At 38.5% G+C, this 19548-nt stretch overlaps 1 protein-coding gene across 1 annotated transcript in view; it reads left to right on the forward strand.

Annotated features, from left to right (window-relative positions):
- Mtmr7 (myotubularin related protein 7) overlaps positions 1-19548 on the forward strand; it is a 114872-nt gene that overhangs the window by 25044 nt on the left and 70280 nt on the right. The window contains exons 2-4 of the mRNA XM_008844512.3: positions 1545-1667; positions 3399-3561; positions 12259-12416. Of these exons, the coding sequence (XP_008842734.1) occupies positions 1545-1667; positions 3399-3561; positions 12259-12416 (444 nt within the window). The remainder of the gene's footprint in view (positions 1-1544; positions 1668-3398; positions 3562-12258; positions 12417-19548) is intronic.

A 19548-nucleotide genomic window follows, 5' to 3' on the forward strand; every position in this document is an offset into this window, starting at 1 on the left:
TTAGGATGGCTGTTAGCTGCCATATGGGTGCTGGGAATTGAACCCAGACCTTCTGCAAGAGCAGTTAGTGCTCTTAACTGCTGAGCCATGTCTCTAGCATTGACATTTTAGAAAGTAAGAATGAACATATTGCAATAAAACTCTCAGAATGCAGCCAAAGATTTATTTGGAGGAAAATGATTCTATTTTAAAACCTGTGTTGTTAAACAAAAATAATGAAAATTAATGAATTGAGAACTCAAACAGGCAAAAACCATGTAACATGCCCAGTGAAAGCAAGTTAAGTTTATTAGCAGAAAATCAGAAATTCACAAATTAGAAAAGAAAAATGATAAATTGATAAATCCAAGACTTGTTACTTTGAAGAAAGCTTATCACCTATCTAACCACAAGTGCGTAAACACATAATTTATAGTATTAGGAATGAAGGAGATGAAGAGAGATTTTCCTACAGAGAAGGATTAAGAGATTGCAAGTATTTAAAAATTCACAGTAAGAAGATAGTAAAGGAAATACATGCCAAAATTTGAGATTTCGTAAAAGAAAATAAAAAGGAAACACTGAACAGAGCACATTGCTCTATAATCAGATAAGAAATAGGAAGCATTTAAAATATTTCTGTAGAAGATACATGTATATTTGTTTCAAATAACAGGTAATATGGTGGTGAACACTCACACAAAATAAAAAATAAAATATTAAAAAATAAATAAAAATACATGAATTCTTGATAAAAATATTTCCAGATGCCTAACAGTTTGCATTTTAGCTAAGTGGTAAGAATTCCATTCATTAGAAAGATTTTATTTTTATTTTATGTGTATGAGAATATTGCCTGCATATATGTTAAGTGCACCCATGTGAAACAATGCCCATTGAGGTCAGAAGAGGGCATCCTTTAGAACTGGAGTTATTTATGGTTGTTACCTGTCATGTAGGTGTTGGGAATTGAATCCGGGTCCTCTGCAAGAACAGCCAGTGCTTTTAACTGCTGAGCCATTTCTTCAACCCCTAGAAATATTTTCTTTAAAATGTACTTAGATCTTAAAAGTTTAGTGTTTCTTTGTATACCTTTATCCGATATATTTTTCTCCAACATGTACATTTGTGTCCCTACTATAATAGTTCATATGAAAGCAAACGACCATACAACTTCACAGCTTCACAAACACAGGAAAGCATATGGTTTTCTTTTTTCATAGCCTCTGGTTCGTAGTCATAGATAGTCATTACGTAAATTTACAACTTTAATGCATATGCATTCTGCCTGCCTTAAGTTTGAAATTTTATATAGTTACAGTGAAAGTAAATCTCAAGGAAAGAAAAAAAGCCTTTAAATCTTTTATGACACACTTAAAGTCATATTTTAATAATTGGTGTTTGTCCTGTGATATACATTATATTCTGTAATTGAATTAAGGGAGCATGTTTTGATTTTTATTATTGGAAGGAGTCTCAGATTTAATTTTAGAATAATTTTGAAATTACCTGGTATTTTGTGATTAACTTTTTTTTTTCTTTTTTCTTCAAACTTATTTCTCTAGGTTGAAAATGTCCGCTTGGTAGATCGAGTGTCTTCTAAAAAAGCAGCCCTGGGAACTTTGTATCTGACAGCCACACATGTCATATTTGTGGAAAATGCACCTGACACAAGGAAAGAAACATGGGTATGCTGGCCTTAGTTTTGGCCTTACATGTTTTTCATTTGTCTCAGAATGGGGAAAGTGGTTTGTATTTTGAAAAATATTTTGGGGGGTGTGTCCTTTTCTAATCAGAATCACATCTACCTGTTGTTCTTACCCAGCTTAACCACTAATTATTTGAACGTCTTTAAAGATAGACCTAGAAATAGCCTGAAGATGCAGGTGCTCTGTGTCCTAGCCATGAAGAACAGATTCAGTCACGTCAGTTACAGCATGTTTATGGTGCCTGAGCCTTCAACAGCCAATAGCTCCTCCAATCAAGGGTGGAGCCTCAGGGGCCTCTCCCTCTGGCAGGATCTTCCAAAGTAGCCATTCTAAGATTTTATTACATTAACTTTACTTTTCTGAGTGATTTCATAAGAAAAGGAAAGCTAGAGGTGAGATATTTTTGCTGCTAAGTAGTCAAACCATTAGACATTTATGACTTTATAACCCACAACCAAAATCTTTAATTGTAGAGTTTCCCTTCCTATACTCCATGGGCAGGTCTATACTTTTCCTAGAAGGTTGCTAGCACTACACTTATACCATGGAAAGGAACTTAGTGAAGAGCTCCCCTTCAGGTCGGACCATACCTTCCTTAAAAGCCAGGGAGATAAAATCCAGAATGATTTGTTTTCTATTGATGATGATTCCAAGAGGCTATCAGTGAGGTAATAAGGAAGGGAATGGGGAATTGTTGATCAAGGAGTACAGAATTTCAGATAGACAGGAGTACTAGGTTTTGAGATCAGTTGCATAGGAGGGTACTCTAGTCAATCATCTATTTCAAATTAACTTGAGTAAAATTTAAATATCTCATCCTAAAAAATAATCTCAGCAAGGAGATTTAATACACACACACACACACACACACACACACACACATACACATGCTTGACTTAATCATTCCATATGCCTCACACATATCAAAATAATCATTGTACCTTATAAATGTATATACTTAAGATCGCTCCATTGAAAACAATTAAAAATGAAATAGATACTCCTTTTGCAGACTGCCTGACCACCCACAGTTTGAAAAACAAGTGGTTATTGAGCTTGAGCATTCCATGTGGACTTAAGGAGCATGGTGGCACCTCCCAGTGGAGCCATCTCTAACTTTTGCTGATTACAAAAGCTTATTTCACTAACTTCCCATGACCTTATTTTATTTTAGCTATCAAATACATTTAGAATTTGGTACCAAAATGTTCCCTTACCTGAAGCTGTGCAAATTTACATGCTGAATATTTTACTTCAGAATAATATTTGTGGGAGGTTGGAGAGATGGCTCAGTAGCTAACAGTTGCTCTTGAAGAGGACCTGGGTTCAATTCCCAGCACCCACATGATGGCTAACAACTGTCCGTAATTCCAGTTCCAGGGGAATCTTAACACCTTCCTCTGACCTCCTCGGGCATTACACGAAATGGGTACACTTAGTACATGCAGGCGCTACACTTACACACACAAAAATAGAAGTAATAAATAAAATATTAAAAAAATAGTATTTGTAGCAATCAGAGTTTGGTATTGAAACCTAAAGTTAGAGATTTCTGTAGTTCCCTTGTAGTTCTTGTCACTAGGGCTGCAGGTGTTGAGCTAGCCAGAATTTGAAGACCAGTACTTGTCTCTGTGGCTCAGACACCTTTTTGCCTCATCATTTTTGTTAGTTCTTTGTGTATAATGTATTCAAATGAACCTTTGGTTCTAGATTCTTCACAGCCAGATCTCCACCATCGAAAAACAGGCCACGACCGCGACTGGATGTCCGCTGCTTATTCGCTGCAAGAATTTTCAGATCATTCAGCTCGTCATCCCGCAGGAGAGGGACTGTCATGATGTGTATATTTCTCTGTTACGCCTTGCACGGCCAGGTAGGCAAGGAGAGTGACATTTAATGTGGGTCTGCTCTGATGAAAGGTGTAAATCTTGTCTAAGAATTTGGATTGTGCTTAGGAATGGCAGTTTTTTTTTAGGAATGGTTGCTGTCTTTGCACTCCAGGCTAAGAAGTCTGAGTGATCACCTGCTACATAGATCCTCGTCATTTGGGATCTCCCTTGAGATATTTACTAGATAGGCCTCTTATTAATCTTACTATTCACATTTTCTTTATGGGAGTTTGTAATGTGCTTTTCTTTGGGCCTTAAGTCACTTAAAAGTTTTATGCTCTTTGGTGATTGAGTCACCTTGTATGAGGCTTAGGACAGAACTTAAAATTATTTAGTATGGAAAACATTATTACTCAAAACTTCTAGTGTATTCTTCCCCTCCCAGGACTTTAAAGATTTGGCCTTCATAAGTTTGTTTTTTGTTTTTTGTTTCTGTTTTTTATTTTGAAGCAGGGTCTTACTATATAGCCCTGGCTGGCCTAAATCTCACAGAAATCTGCCTGCTATTGTCTCCCAGTACAGGATTATAGGCATGAACCACCATGGTGGTTGTTTTTGTTCATAGGGTTTTGATAGTAATTTATGTTCGATTTAATTACTAGTATAAGTACCTGGGCTTTTGTTAGCATCAGGGAATATTTAGGGAGTGAGTGTGTTGATTTTTCTTGAACGAAACCTCTGTAAGTGTGGTAGAAAGAATGTTTAATGATTATACATGTTTTATGTATATATAACCCCCCCCACACACACACCCACACACACACCCCATTCCCCACCCCCCCTCCCCATTTAACTGTTTTGTTCTAGCCCACCTGTTTGGGTCTTCAGACTGAAAGATCACTACCTCTACAAAAGTATTTCTGTCTCTCTGCAAAGTTAGTATGAACTTGCCTAAAGAAAATATTCTTTTAGGTTTCTTGGGAGACTATAGTAAAAAAGACCATCTAGATAAAACTTCAGTGCCACATGGAAGCCATCAATAAGGGAGATAGGATACATGTTTATAGTTCCTTTGCCAAATGCATTTTGATTCAGATGAGAAGTTTGTGACCTTTTCAAGGCATTGGGCTAGGTCTTGAATTTCTTACAATATGACCATTTCATTTGTAGGTAGCTAAAACCCAATGTTATTTAATGGAAATGATGCCTGGGAGTTGTCACAGTAAGATAATTTTGACTTTGTTCCCCTTTAAAGGAAGTTGGTTGAGACTTTTTTACCCCTTCCAAATGTGTTGAGATTAACTTCAGAATAAGCCAGAAAAGCAGTTGAACTTTTTGGAGGGTGCTCTATAATTGGAACAGCAGTTCTGGGAAGATGTACATTAGGTTGCACGCAGCAGAGATTGTGAGGGGAGTTGTGTGCCAGCAATTTCTGTGTCACTGATTAATGGGTGTGCAGGGTAATAAAAGTGCTCTGACCGGATTAATGGGATTTAGGAATAGCCTAAGATCTGGGAAAGGGCTGAACAACTGGAAGAGTGGACCACAGGGAGAAGGCAGCAAGTACAAGGGCAAAGGGAAGAAGACCACAGGGTACCTCTGCTTTTCATTAAAATTGCCTTTTCTTCAAAGGTGATATTTTGTGTGTTAGCTATTAGGGGGAGCCACAGATCCAACTAACTGCCTTTTCCATAAAAGGAAAACATAGTAATTAATTGAATTAGAGCCATCACCTGAGAGGATTTAAAAAGAGCCACTAGTGTTTTGAAATACCAGCATTAGACATGCCAGGTTATATAACACAAAGTTTTAATAAGTGTGGGAAGATGAGATGGAGCCTGGGCAGTCCCACAGCATATTGTTAGAAACAGTGCTGAAGTTTGGACTTCTTACAGGCTATAGTTTGAATCTGGGAAGAGATGGGTAGAGCTGGAGTGGGTCAGGTACAAGGCAGCAACTCCACTGGAGGCAAGCATGGTTTAAAAGAATCATCAGAGGATAGTTGACAAAATACATCTTTGCTCCCCCTGTAGGTATATCAGAGTTCAAAAGGGAGGGAGAGAAGGTAAGAGAAGAAGGGGGAAGGGAGAGATTTAGTTGGTTGAAGGAGACACACTTTGAATTCGATTACAGGCGGTGCAGTATAGCTCTCTGGTTATTCTAATCACCAACATGAATCATATATTCATCCCTTAAGGACATAGATAATTGCAGAGTACCATATTTTAAAACAAAACAAACAAAAGACGAAATGTCTGGAAATTCATTTAATTCAAGACCTCTGAAAAAGATATTTTTGAAACTCTAGAGATTCTTGGGATTTCTGGGTTGAGGATAATTGAAAATACTTAAAAATTGGAAGAGATTTTATTGATTTTCATTTTATATAAATAAAGATGGATAAGCATTTTCTTACAGACTGTAAAAGATCCCAGTAGGTTATGGCCCAATGGAGAATTACATTAACCTGTGGCTCCGCTGTGCTAATGAGGATTTGGAGTGTTCTGATTGCGACTCCTATTTCTCAGGGAGCTTCTGTTTCCCATGTTGTCTCTACCCCACCCTCTAACTTGCCTCCAGCTGTTTATTTTTATATCAATTATCTTTCCCTCTTTAGTGTTCATAGGCCCTTCGTTATTTAAATAATTTCTTTTGTTTATTTTCCCATTTTTACCAAATTATAGCTTTTTAGTTCATCTTAATTCCCAATTCTTCTGCATGGTTTTTTTTGGGGGTGGTGGGAATTGAACCTGTGGCCAAACACATGATGCACATACTGTACCACTGAGCTACATCTACAACTCTACGTATTTACTATTGACTTTCAAAAAACTCATTATTGAGCTTGTTTCATTTGCTTGATTTGAATCTTTTATAGTCTCTATATCATTGATACTTGAGCAATTTTTCAGTGCAACTTCATTTTGTGTATGTTCATGTGTGTAGTTGCACATGTATGCACATGCATATGGAGATTGGAAGAGATCTTCGGGTGTTGTTCATCAGGAGCTGTCCATCTTGTTTTTTGAGAGAGGGGCTCTCATTGGCTTGGATCTCCTCCTGTAGGCTAAGATGGCAGGCCAGGGAGCTCTGGGGATCCGCCTGTTCCTACCTCCCCAGTGATGGATGGGATTGGATTACAAGCCTGTGCCACCATGCCTGCCCCCCCCCTTATTTTTTTAAAGTATAGGTGCTTATGATTGAACCCAGGTTCTCAAGCTTGCAAGGCCACTTGCTGACTGAGCCATTACCCAGGCTGGTAATTTCTTTTTTTATTGATGTTATCATTGGAATCTAGTAGTCCTTTCCTATGACATTAGTTTCAATATTCTTAATGCGTAATTCAGACTTTTACTTGTTTAAAATGCACAGTGAAGGTGAGCCACCCTCATTTTTTAATTTAGATGTGCTCAATCTCAATGGTAGCTGTGCCATCTTCTCGCTCCTCTCTAATCAGCTTTCCACTACCTCTACTTTAAGTTGGCGGGATTCAAAAATATCCATGGCGATTGGCTTTCAGTGCTTCTTTCCGGGACTAAATACCCTGCAGTTCCATGTCTTTCTGCTAATGGCTGTAACTTTCCTCTCCCTTTCTCCTCTACGCTCTGATAATTCTCATCTCTCTTTTTCTCTTTGACTTTTAGCAGTACTTCTCATTTTAACATTAAATTACCTTTGTATTTCTCAGTTACTGTGCAATGAAAGACAGTTCCTCCATATTTTTTCCTAAATACACTGTTTTAACTTTTGCTACTGATAACTGGAAGACAAGGTGTTTTCCTTCTTCCCTGTTTTCTTTTTAACCCGGTTTTCTCTACTTTGGCCAGGTGAGGGAAGAGGGGGGGAGGAACAAAGCTTGGGTGTAGTCATAGGTTCCAAGTTGAGAGTTGACACTGGATGATTTGCTTTTCCTTTGGGAAGCAGGAAATAATGTTAGAGAGAGAAGGTGTTGGTGAGAGCAAGAGGTTGGACTAGATTGCAGTGACCTAGCTTTCTGGGCTGAGGAGATGCAGTGAACAGCAGTGCTAACGAAAGTGAAAGCACGCACCTCTGTGCAGACTTGAGCTTAGGCTTTTGACTCAAACACCAATTATGCTCTCCTAGAAATAGTCATATTTAATTTCATGTAATGTTTTAGGAATTGTTATTTTGCTTTTCTACACAGAAAAACATTCAGGTTTGTTTTTGCTAAACAAATACATGATCTCAGTAGGTAATATGCCATAAGGCACCAAAATGGTTTGTATGTAACTTTCTCTTCTTTAAAAAACAATTCTTGCAGGGTGTGGTGGTGCATGCCTTTAATCACAGCACTTGGGACCAGAGGCAGGGGGCTCTCTGTGAGATTGCGGCTGGTCTGGTCTACATAATGAGTTCAAGTCCAGCTGGGGCTACAGGGAGACCCTGTGTCAAGAAAACAAAAAACCCACAAACCCCCAAAACAAACCCAATTCCTAAAGTCAAAGGTGTGCTTTTAGTTTACATTTATAGTTTAAAGGCAGGGTTTTTTCGTTGTTGTTATATTTTGTTTTTGCTTTTTATAGGATGAGGTCCAGTGCCCTCCTAGTAGGGCACCTTAGAATGAGGCTCTGGAGCCTCTTCTGTTGAGACCTGCTGATCACTGGTGATCACTGCAGCAAAGGAAGCTTTATTGGATGTGATGACTCAGATCTGGAGATGTAAAATGTCCAGGGAATATTTATCTTGTCTGTTTTCAGAGGTGGTGAATCAGCTGAGGGAGATGACCTTGTGTGAGCAAGCAAAAAATTTTTTTCTCTGTTCAAAATGAAAGATTTCTGTATGATAAAAGCCTCTTTTGCAACAAAAGGAAACTGCTAATGAAAGGGGAGACTGCTTATGTATCAGAAAACATTTGCAAGTCATAAATCTGATAAGAGATTGATATCTAGAATATATAAAAGGTGCTTTGGTTCTATGGGAAGAAAACACATAATTCCCTAAGTAGGCACTCTGGAAAGAAGGCATGGATGGCTAATAAATATGTGAGAAAATGCTGAGAATCAGTTATTAGGGAGATAAAAATTCAAACCCTCTTAAGATAGCACCTCATACTTCTTAGGATAGCTGATGTGAAGAAGACAAAAGATCCTTTCATACTAGAAAGACTGAAGAAAAGACAACTCTTGTGCTGTTTGGAGGAGTGTAAATAAGTTCAGTCATCGAAAACAGTATAGACACTTCTCAAAAAACTAAAGATAGAGCTACCACCCGATCCAGGAGCCCCACTACTGTTTATCTGAAGGGCCTGAAGTCATTATGTTGAAGAGATATCTGCCCTTCTCTGTTCTCTGTAGCACTACCCACAGTAGCAGTTATCAGTCTGTATCCCTCAGCAGCTGACTGGGTGAAGGAAATGTGCTATATGTACGCAATGGAATACTACTGAGCTTTTTAAAAGGCAGAAATTCTTTCATTTTGAAAATAGGGATGCAAATGGACAACCTCATGCTAAGTAAAATAAGCCAAATGCAGGGAGACAGACACTGCATAGTCTCACTTGGATGTAGAACCCAGAACAGCTGAACTCACAGAAGTAGAAAAGAACATGCTTCCATGTTCTTCTCCTTCAGGGGTGGGAGTGGGGGAAGTAGGAAGACATCATAGTAAGAAGACAAACCTCCAGCTAGGTAGAAGCTATTCTGTTGTCCCTCAGAACACCTGCCATTTGTCATTATACAAATTAAAAAAATAAAAAATTATACAAATTAAAAATACAACCAAAATATTAAATATTTCTTTAGTCCTAATTTTTTAAAAAACTCTTGTCTCCCTGGTATAGTTTATAGACATCAGGACTAGGAGAAACTGAATATAGAATGGGAAATACTCAATAGGATTTACATCTGTGCTAGGGTACTTTTAAAAATTTTCTCAAAGTATACAGTCCCCAGGATGCAGTGGGGCTTGCCTCTGAGTGAGAAGCTCACCCATATAAGCAAGACAAAGGTTTAGGTAATGAAAGATAGAGGCTTTCTTGCCCTCATAAAGAATTTTTACTTAAAATTGGGCCTGAGGATTTGTTTATTACCCTTTTCCTTAAAAATATCCCAAAGAAACATTTTGTGATTTCACTGTCAACGTATTCTAATGTCTATCTGTGCAAGAATTATCTTACTGTCAATTATAAATTACCACTCTTCAGTTTATGCATGTTTCAATGCTCAGCATCAGCCAGCACACAGTAAACTGTCCATGGTCACGGAATGCTTTATTTTCGTACCTTTAAACCTATTTATAAATATTTTCAAAAGGAGACTTAACTTCCATTATCATCCCATAGTCATCAGCTCTTCTTTCACCAAGGGAACTGAAGTTTTCTCAAGAGATGCTTTTGGCATTGTAAATAAATTGCATTTGCGGTTAGCATCATGCTAGCAGAAGTCTGAGTCATGAAAATGGTACTTAGGAATGGAAAAGATGTGTCAGTGTTGAAACAGCTGTTCCCAGAACAGGATCTCAGCTTTCTGTGCTGTCCTCCATTAGTTCAGATGACAACAAACTGTTTTTAATGACAGAATCTGCTCTCTGGGCACCTGTACTGTGTGTTACTCTTATCTGATCAAATAACCAGGGTTTTGTTTCAAAGTTTAGAAAGGTGACGTCAGGAGAGACTCAAGTAGGACATAATTTTTCTAGTCTTGTCCCTTCTTATTACACGCCTACTAAAAAAAATCTGGTACTTGAAATACCCTTATCTTTCTTCAAAATATGACTCTAGTCTGCTTTATTTCATGTGGAAGAATCATATCAATAGCACTCAAAACAAACTTAAAATTGAGTTTTGGTTGACTCCTTCTGGTGGCCAGATCCTTTACAGGGCCTCCAATCACATGTGTAGGAACATAAATTGTCTTCACAGAGTGCTATCACTAAAGTAATAAATGGATGGGAGGATGTGGGAAACCAAAGAGGAGATAGACACACATTGGAAAGAGACAGGAAGATAATGAGGATGGAGCAAGGGAAGTAAGGGAAGAACAGAAACCTGCCCTGGAGAGGGTCAGCCAGCAGCCTGCAGCCGGCTTATCTTGTTTCTGCAGGTTAGACTCCCCCTTTACCAGCTGTGTGGCTCCCCTTGAGCGCTGTACCTCAGCCAGCTTTGCCTCGCTTTCCTCATCTGTGAAATAAGGATCAACGTGGTGTGTTCCTACTTGATTGATGGATTTATTACAACAGAATCTAGAACAAGGCAAGGGTTTGTTATCCTCAGGAGTCCTTCAGTCTTGTGCTTCCGTTATGGTAGCCTCTGGCGGTAGTCGGCTGTCAGCACTTCTACATGTGGCTGACTGAACTGAGAGGTGTCTGTAAGTATACACTACACATAGAGTTCAAAGACAGCACAAAGCAAAATGTGAAAATTAGCATTTTATACTGTATGCATATTAAAAGTGTATTTTAGATATGCTGCATTAAAATATTACTAAATTAATTTTATTGTTTCCTTTTACTTAAGAAATTTACTTATTTATTTTTATGTGTGGTAGTGTTTTGCCTACATGCATGTAAGTGTACTTATGTCGTGCAGTACTCGTGGAGGTCAGAAGAGGGTGTCAGATCCCCTGGAACTGGAATTATGGATGATTGTTAGCTGCCACGTGAATTATGGATGATTGTTAGCTGCCACGTGGGTGCTAGGAACCGAACTCGGGTCCTCTGCAAGAGCAGCCAGTGCTCTTAACTGCTGAGTCATCTTTCCAGCCTCCTTTTACTTTTTTTTTTTTTTTTGAGACAGGGTCTCCCTGTAGCCCCAGCTGTCCTGGAATTCACTATGTAGACCAGGCTGGCCTTGAACTCACAGAGATCCATCTGCCTCTGCCTCCTGAGTGCTGGGATTAAAGGCATGCACCACCACGCCCAGCTCCTTCGACTTTTTAAATGTGGCTACAGGGACGTTTTAATGGCATTGTGGCTCACATTGTATTTCTGTTGGGCAGTACTTGTCTTAATATTTCCCTTACATGGCAAAAACAAGAGAAAGAAAACCAAGTGCTAGATTTTATTAGTAAGAGGGAATCAGTGGGGTTCTTGGCTTGACCTCACAAGCATAGAAGATGATGTAGGACAGAAGTGCCCTGAAAATGGTGAGGGAAGGCTTTCACAAAGCATCCCTCAGTTTGTTCTCCTTGCCCAGGCTGCTGTGCATTAATGATTGATTTTATTAATGGCTCCTCATAAATATCTTAAGAGCAGTGCAGTTATAGTATATGTAGTTGTTGAAAATACAAATGTTTTCAAAGGAAATGTGTAACATCACTCATAACTCATAAAAACTGTTTTGTTTCTGTATTCTTAATACTCTTAATGTTCAGGGGAACATGAAAATACCTCCATTCTCCACCCCAAATCCAGACTTCATTGACATCTAATGAATACATACATTCTTAATTTTTTATGTCCCATATTTTATGTGGTTTGGAGAATATGTTCGCTTTTAAAGCAATGAAAAAAAAAAAAAAAAAAAAAACCCTTCCAAACAAAGAAAATGCCCTATTTCCCACGTGGAAGGAAGCTCTTACAGAGTTGCATCCAGATGTCCCCAAGCCTTCTTGTCGTTGGGAGGAGTTTATGTCACTCTGTCCACAGCAGTGGGATGCCCTTGTCAGTGTGCCAGAGGTGGGAGACAGGGGTGGTGAACTCCAGCTGGGACAGAATGTTTTTGGGGCAGTTTGGTTTTGGCTTTGACTTAGCTTGATTTGGCTTTATTCTCCTTTTTCTTGCAGTGAAATATGAGGAGTTATACTGCTTTTCCTTCAATCCCAAGCTGGATAAAGAAGAAAGAGAACAAGGCTGGATACTGATTGATCTTAGTGAAGAGTACAAGCGAATGGGCCTCCCTGATAATTATTGGCAGCTCAGTGATGTGAATAGAGACTACAGAGTGAGTGGGGGCCTTTTTGTGAAGTTCAAGCACTTAATCAGCATGAAATCACTGTCAGCTAGGATGGCATGACTTTACCCCTTCAGCTTTTGTAGCTCTTTGTAGATGAAATGTGGAGGTGTCCAAATCCCTCTTGTGTTTTGCTGACTTTTTTTTCTTCTCTCCTCCCAGTACTAGGAATTGAACCTCAATATTGGATCTTCTGCATGCTAGACAAGTGTTCTACCACTGAGCTATAGCCCCAGCCCATGCTGACTTTTTTTTCTATCTGCACCTAGAATTAGACCTTCATAACTATTCCCTACATACTCCTCCTCTTCAAGGATGAAGAGTTGGAAATCTAGGGAGGCCCAGTGGAGACTTTGTGGTCAGCCAGTTGGTTGGGAGAGCTGGCTTGGACCTCATTCTCCCATCACATCTTTTTATAGCACAGAGAACGATTAGTGAGGAATCAGAGGAACTTTGATGGCAGTTTGGCACCAGCCTCTCAATGTGCTTACTGGATTCTTGATTGGTACATAAGGTCACCAAAGAGTTCCCTAGAGAGAGGCAGAGAAATGTGCCTACACTCACAGGAAGGAATACGAAGACAGGAAGAGAACCCCATGTCCTCTCCAGTGATGGGCTCACACAGCAGTATTAGTTCACTATTAGTTTCTAGTGTTGCAGAGAATTAGCAGAAGAGAGGCACATACACACGTACATAGACATATATGGGGAGGTGGGGAGAGAGAGAAAATGATAATTCTATTGGTTTAATACTGTTCTCCATGGGTGGGGGGTGTCTATACTGTGAGTCAGCCCTATGGTCTTGTGCATGCTAGGCAAATGCTATACCACTGAGCCATATAAGCCTGCTTTTCTGTCTTGAAATTTTCCTTCCTTTCTTCTCAGTTGTGTACTTTGATAGCTTTTTCTTACCTAAATAATGTCTGTTTATTAGCTATTCCTAGTGATGGCTCTTTGAATTGCCTATTCACACTCTTATTGTTCTTTTTATGAATATGCTTTTTTCTTAGTGTATATTTGTAGACACTCATTATGTGTTCTAGGTAATTGCTATCATTTGTGTACCTATTATAAGTATATCCCCAGAAGACACTGATATATTGTTCCCAGCATGTTTTCTTATCCTCAGAACAGATCAGTTATCAATCTTTTTTCTTTTATTAGACAGTTTCATGTAGTCCAGATTGACCTCAAACTGGCTTTGTAACTGAGAATGGTCCTCAACTTCGATCTTCCTTTCTCTACTAATAAAGTGCTAGAATGCAAGCCTGTGTCACTACCCCTCATTTTATGGGGTGCTGGGGATTGAACCCCACCAAGTGAACTGCATCCCAGCTCCAACAGTTTCCTTTAAATCATATTTTGTGTTTTCGTATGTTTCTATTTTTTGTCCAAATTTGATACTATATAAATTCTACAATTACGTTTTTAGCAATTATTATTATAGTTTGATATTAAATCTTAATATCCCCCAGATCAGGTTTCTCTTCATTCTCCAGAATATATTGAACATCTGGATTGTTTGTGATATAGTGGACACCTGTGATATTGAGTCTCTATAATTGTAATGATACTCTTACTTGATCATTGTGAAATATCTGATTGATATAATTGGACTAGATTATTTTATTGGTAAAACCAACCTTTACATCAACTATTTTAGCCTTAAGATGAAGAGCAACCCAAATTTAATAAAAGAAATTGTATATCTTTATTTTTTAAATGGTATCCCTGTTCTTGAGCAAGAAAGATGGTGAAGCTGAATCATAGCTAGTAGATAATATTTTCCTGGAAATACAGGTTCTTTTTGTTTTTGCTGGAATTTCCCCTTAGAATTAGCATTGCAAACATGACTCATACAGAGTCACTGAAGTCCTGTGTTACACACACAGACTGTGAAACATGTGTCATTCAGCATTTCTTTTCTAAAATAACACAGTAAGATTAGGCTAACCATTAACTGTTGAGACAGAAAAGGTAAAAGCCTTGGGGAATTTCTGATTTTATAAGTATCCCAGAAATATCTATATTTATTACCAATTTAGAAATAGCATAGGAATTGTGTTTTTACCAAAAACTTTCAAACAGTCCATTGATAGAATTTTGTCTTAATTCACTTCTTCAGATTTTGCTATTATGAGTGAGAAAATCAATACTTTTCTCTCTCGCTTTATGAGATAGTTTATCCTTTACACAAATCCTTTGAAAAAGGTGGGGAAAATGGTGTCATGTAATAAAGAAGAAATCATTGCAGTGGTGGAGATGATGTCAGACACAGAACAGTTCTGCTACTTCCTGTTTGTGTGGTCATGGGCAGCCTGGTTATTGTCATCTGTTGTCATTGCTCTGTCATTATAGCACCTGTTTATGGTAGTCCACCTGCTTAACCCAGCTCTTCATTTTATGCACAATGTTGAAATTATCTTTATTTAGATAAAGTAATAGGTATTAATTACCAAGTTAAGATGTTAGCCAGTCTGGGGGATATAGCTCATTTGTAGAGCGACCAGCATGCTTCAGGTTTCAGGTTCAATTCTTGGCAGTGGAAAACAGTTGGTCAAACTGTCTTAGCATTAGACTTCAAATAATAATACAAGGCAGTGGTTTTATTAGAGCCTGTTTACTTCAGTTCCCTACAGCTAAATTTTTTTATGTTTTATGTTATTTACAAATCATTTTATGTTGCTCGTATCCTTCCCATTTGTCATAAATTCCATGAAATTCCATTCTAGGACCTAAATATTTAAAATGTTTCTGTGTAGATAGATTTCTGACAAACTGTTAACCCATGTCTGACTAAGAACTTTTGGATAACATCTTGAATGGATGGTTTCTGTGCTTGTAACTGCCTTTACTGGAAGGTTATGACCAAGTCAGCAGAGACATGCTCTGGGAATGTCACAACTTTAAGGTCCCAAACTTTGTTACTTATTTCTGCCCCAGTGTCTGACAGTGATTCCTGAAATATAGGAAGAATTCAGTAAAAACTGATTGATGAGTAGAGGAATTACCAAAAAAGATTCCTTAGGCCAGAACCCCACCAAGACATGGGGCTTTTTTAGGCATGCTAATGTATTTAGTGAACAGCCCTCCAAAAATCATTTTCCATGTTCCAAAAAAAGCCAAAATTACTTTCACTGACAAAGCCAAGTCAGAAGTGAAAATCAATAGAATAGCATTTTTCACTTTTGTCAGCGTTGCCCATTGTCTCTGAATTTTCTTTTTTGATTTTCAAAACAGAAAGAATCTTGGGAGGCTGTTGAGGAATTTTAAAATTTAGTGGCATAAATTACATTTCTAGTGCATTGTTCATTATCAGAATTTTTATTAGAACTTTGTGAGCTACTTGTAAAAGTGACAGCAGTGGTATTTCTAAGATTGTCATTTCTTTTATCTTAATAAAAATATAGAACAAGGGCTGGAGAGATGGCTTAGCGGTTAAGAGCATTGACTGCTCTTGCAGAGGACCCAGGTCCAATTCCCAGCGCCCATATGGTGGCTAACAACTGTTTGTAACTATAGTTCGAGGGGATCTGACATCTTCTTCTGACCTCCACGGGTACTGCATTACACGAGTGCTCGTACACACATGCAGGCAATACACTCATGCACATAAAAATAAAAGTAATAAATAAAAAAATTTTAAAAAGTACAGAACAAAGTTTGGCCCCTTCTCATTTTCAATGTGCAGTTCAGTTGAGTTGTGCAACTGAATGAACTCTGGAACTTTTTTCATCAGACATTACTGAAACTGTATGCATTAAACAGTAATTCTCCCCAGCCCCATGCCCTATGCTCAGCTTTCTACTTCCGTTTCTGTGAATTAGGCTACTTGAGATACCTCATGTAAGTGGAATCATGTAATAGCTAGCATGTTACCTCTTCATGTGCAGAATCTCTTTCCATATGGCTGAATAATATTCCAGTGTGACTAGAATATGTCTTTTCATTCTCTAGCTGCTGGGATTTGGGGTTGTTTTTATTTCTTGGTTGTTAGGAACAGTGCTGCTGTGAGCATGACGGTATGAATATCTCTTCCAGACCCGTTTCTTCATTTGGTAACTCAGAGTAGTATTTCTGAATCATAAAGTAATTATGTTTTTAAGTTTTTGAAAAACCACCATACTGTTTTTATTGTGGTTGCATTACTTTTATTTAGTCCCACCAACAGTGCTCAAACATTCCAGTTCATCTGTGTCCTCACCACTACTTGCTTTCTGTTTTGTTTTTAATGGTGACCAACCTAACATTGTAAGATGATGGCCCAGTGTTGTTTTGATTTTCATTTCACTGACCAGTAGTAATGGTGAACAGTCGTTTCATATGTAGGCTGACCTTTTTTTCATCTTTGGAGAAACGTTTATTTTAAGTCTTTTGCCTGTTTTTATCAGATCATTTGAATTTGTTGATCTGGGGTTCTTTATGTATTCTAGATAGCAGCCCTGTAGGGAATACATGTTTTGCAGATACTTTCTTCCATTTGTAGGTTGCCTTTGCATTCTCCTGATTGTTTCTTTGATGTATAGAAGTTTTTAGGTTTCATGTAGTCTCATTTGTTTTATTTTTTCCCCTTCCATTGTATATGCTTTTGACATTGAACATAAGAAATCATTGCCAAGTTTAAGCTTTTCCTTATGTATTTTGTAGGATTTTTTTCTTACATTTAGGTCTTCATATTGAGTTAATTTTGGGGTATAGCATAAGGGTCACATTTTTCTTTTTTCTTTGGGTATGGCTTTCCAGTTTTCTCAGTTACTAGGTAAGATACTATCCTTTTTCTTAAGTGATCTCTGTTAAGATCACTCAGCTATACACATGAGATTTACCTCTGAGTTCTCCATTCCGTTGGTCTGCCATCTTTAACCAATATCATGTTTGATTACTGTGAAATAGATGTGGTTTTGTGTACCTTGGAATTATGAAGTGTGAATCCTTCAACTTTGTTCTTTTAATAAATGGTTGTATATACAGAGTGCCTTGGGAATATATACTAATTTTAGGATATAATTTTCCATTTCTGCAAAACTTGCCATTGAGACTTTTATAGGATTTCTTGGAGTTTGTAGGTTGCCTTGGGTAGTGTGAACATTGTAGCCATACTGAGTCATCTAATCCAGGAACACAAAGTATCTTTCAATGTGTTAGTGTTTCCTTCAGTTTCTTTCAGAAGTGTTTGTAGTTTCAGGTTAGGGCTATTAATTTTCACTTGAGAGTGTTGTCTACTTTGATAAAAGCAGGATAAATTTCATTCTTCCAGCTCTGAAAAATATTATATTTTAGAACTCAAGTTAACTGGCACTGTAAGTCTGAGGCTTTAAAAAAATTATTTATTCACTTACTTTTCACAGATGTTCTAACTTCCAGAGCTTCTGGTGCTCGATGTGTCAGAACACCCTGCGTTTCAGCTTTGCGCCTTTGGATATTTTTTGCCCTAGTCCCATTGTTCTGAGGAAGCAGGATTCCTTTTTTTGAAAAAAAAAAAAAGTATTATTTTTATTTTGTGTGTTTGAGTGTATTTCCTGCATGTATGTAAATGCACCTGTGTCATTCAGTGCCCGTGGAGGTCAGAAGAGGGCATCAGAATCCCTGGAACTGGTGCTACAGATGGTTGTTAGCTGCCATATAGGTGCTGAGAATTGACTCTGGATCCTCTGCAAGAGCAGCCAGTGCTCTTAATCGCTGAACCATCTCTCCAGCCCCCAGGATTCCATTAGTAGGAGTTATATTAAAGAAAGAAGAGCATGCCAGAGGTTTGTAAGCCTGAGCATTGTTGAACCAACCTAGTTGGCTGGGGAGCTTTGGCTTTGTTCAGGTCAAGTCATGAAAATCCACATTCTCCACTGGGTATTGATAAAGTTCTGGTACCCTAGAGGGCAGGGGTCTATCTTTCCACTCAGGTGAATGAAGAGAGCTGTGTGTGTACAGACAACAGTATAGCCTCTGAGTTGAGCTGAGAGTATTGAAGAGGGTAGAAGATGGTTTCCTTCCCTCAGTCTCTTCAGACCAGTGACTTGATTTATGCCAAGCTAGATGTTTCTGGCTTTGGGAGACCATCAGAGGGCCTGGCAAGAGCTGAAGAGTCCAAGAGCTGAAGAGTCCATTATTTCCTTTTCAACTTTGAGAAGCTATATGCAGTATTTTGGAAAATCTAGCATTGTACAGATTGCTGTTTCATTTAGTCATAAAACTTTGTCATTCCTTACTGTTAGTATAAGGAAGAGTAGGCAATCTTCAAGTTACTGAAAACCTACTTAGTTTTATTTTTAAAGGGTTTTTTTCAGAGCCTATCAGCTAGTGCAATGAGCACATGTCTCTTGACCCTCAGGAAACAGGTATGGTATGTGTGGTAATGTTTTAGTAGCTGGCTTGAGGCAGATTGAGACATCAGCCTGACCTGAGGAAGGAAGTGCAATGTCCGGTGACCTCATGCAGCCGTCAGGGTCCAAGTGGGTGGGCCCTCTGCTCTTACAACAAGACTTTTCTCCAGAGTGCCCAAGTCCACATGCCATTCTTTGGTCATGTTTTAAGATATCCTTGGTCAAATCCGAATTACACTTTGGACTTGTGATCATCCCTTTCATGGCCATTTTATCTCCTGCTTCATGTTCAGCAGTCAGGCTCTAAGGGAGTCATTGGAGGCAGGCTGATGGGGGGCATCTTGACAAAACTATTTGCAAGAGCTTAGGAGGCTTGGAACTCTCTTATGCTTTTTCATTTCCTCAATGCCAACTTGCAGAGTGGTAAGGGTGGGTGGAGCTGGATAGAGGACCTGCAGATCAAATGCTATCCCTGTTGTTACACCCATGAGGACTGCTTCTGAAGATGCTCAACTTCCAGGAAAAAAAAAGCTGCCCGATGAAGCCCAGAAAACTGCCATACTCATATTGCAGAAGATGGATTGACTGACAGGAAAGCAGAACATCAACAGGGTCACCATTGCCAGCTGCTGGCATTTCTTTTGGCTCCAGTGGTTTGCAAAGCGCTTTGTCATCTGTGTTGAGTGATCTGTTCCTTCTGTCACCGCCCCCCCCCCCATATTACTGTAGTATCAGTTTTAGAGATTTGAAAACTAAAGACATCCGTGTAGTTTGGATTCCTCAAAGTTATGAACTAGACAACTCAT

The sequence above is a fragment of the Nannospalax galili genome, unplaced genomic scaffold (assembly GCF_000622305.1).
Source record: "Nannospalax galili isolate Female #2095 unplaced genomic scaffold, S.galili_v1.0 scaffold242, whole genome shotgun sequence".
Lineage (NCBI taxonomy): Eukaryota > Metazoa > Chordata > Mammalia > Rodentia > Spalacidae > Nannospalax > Nannospalax galili.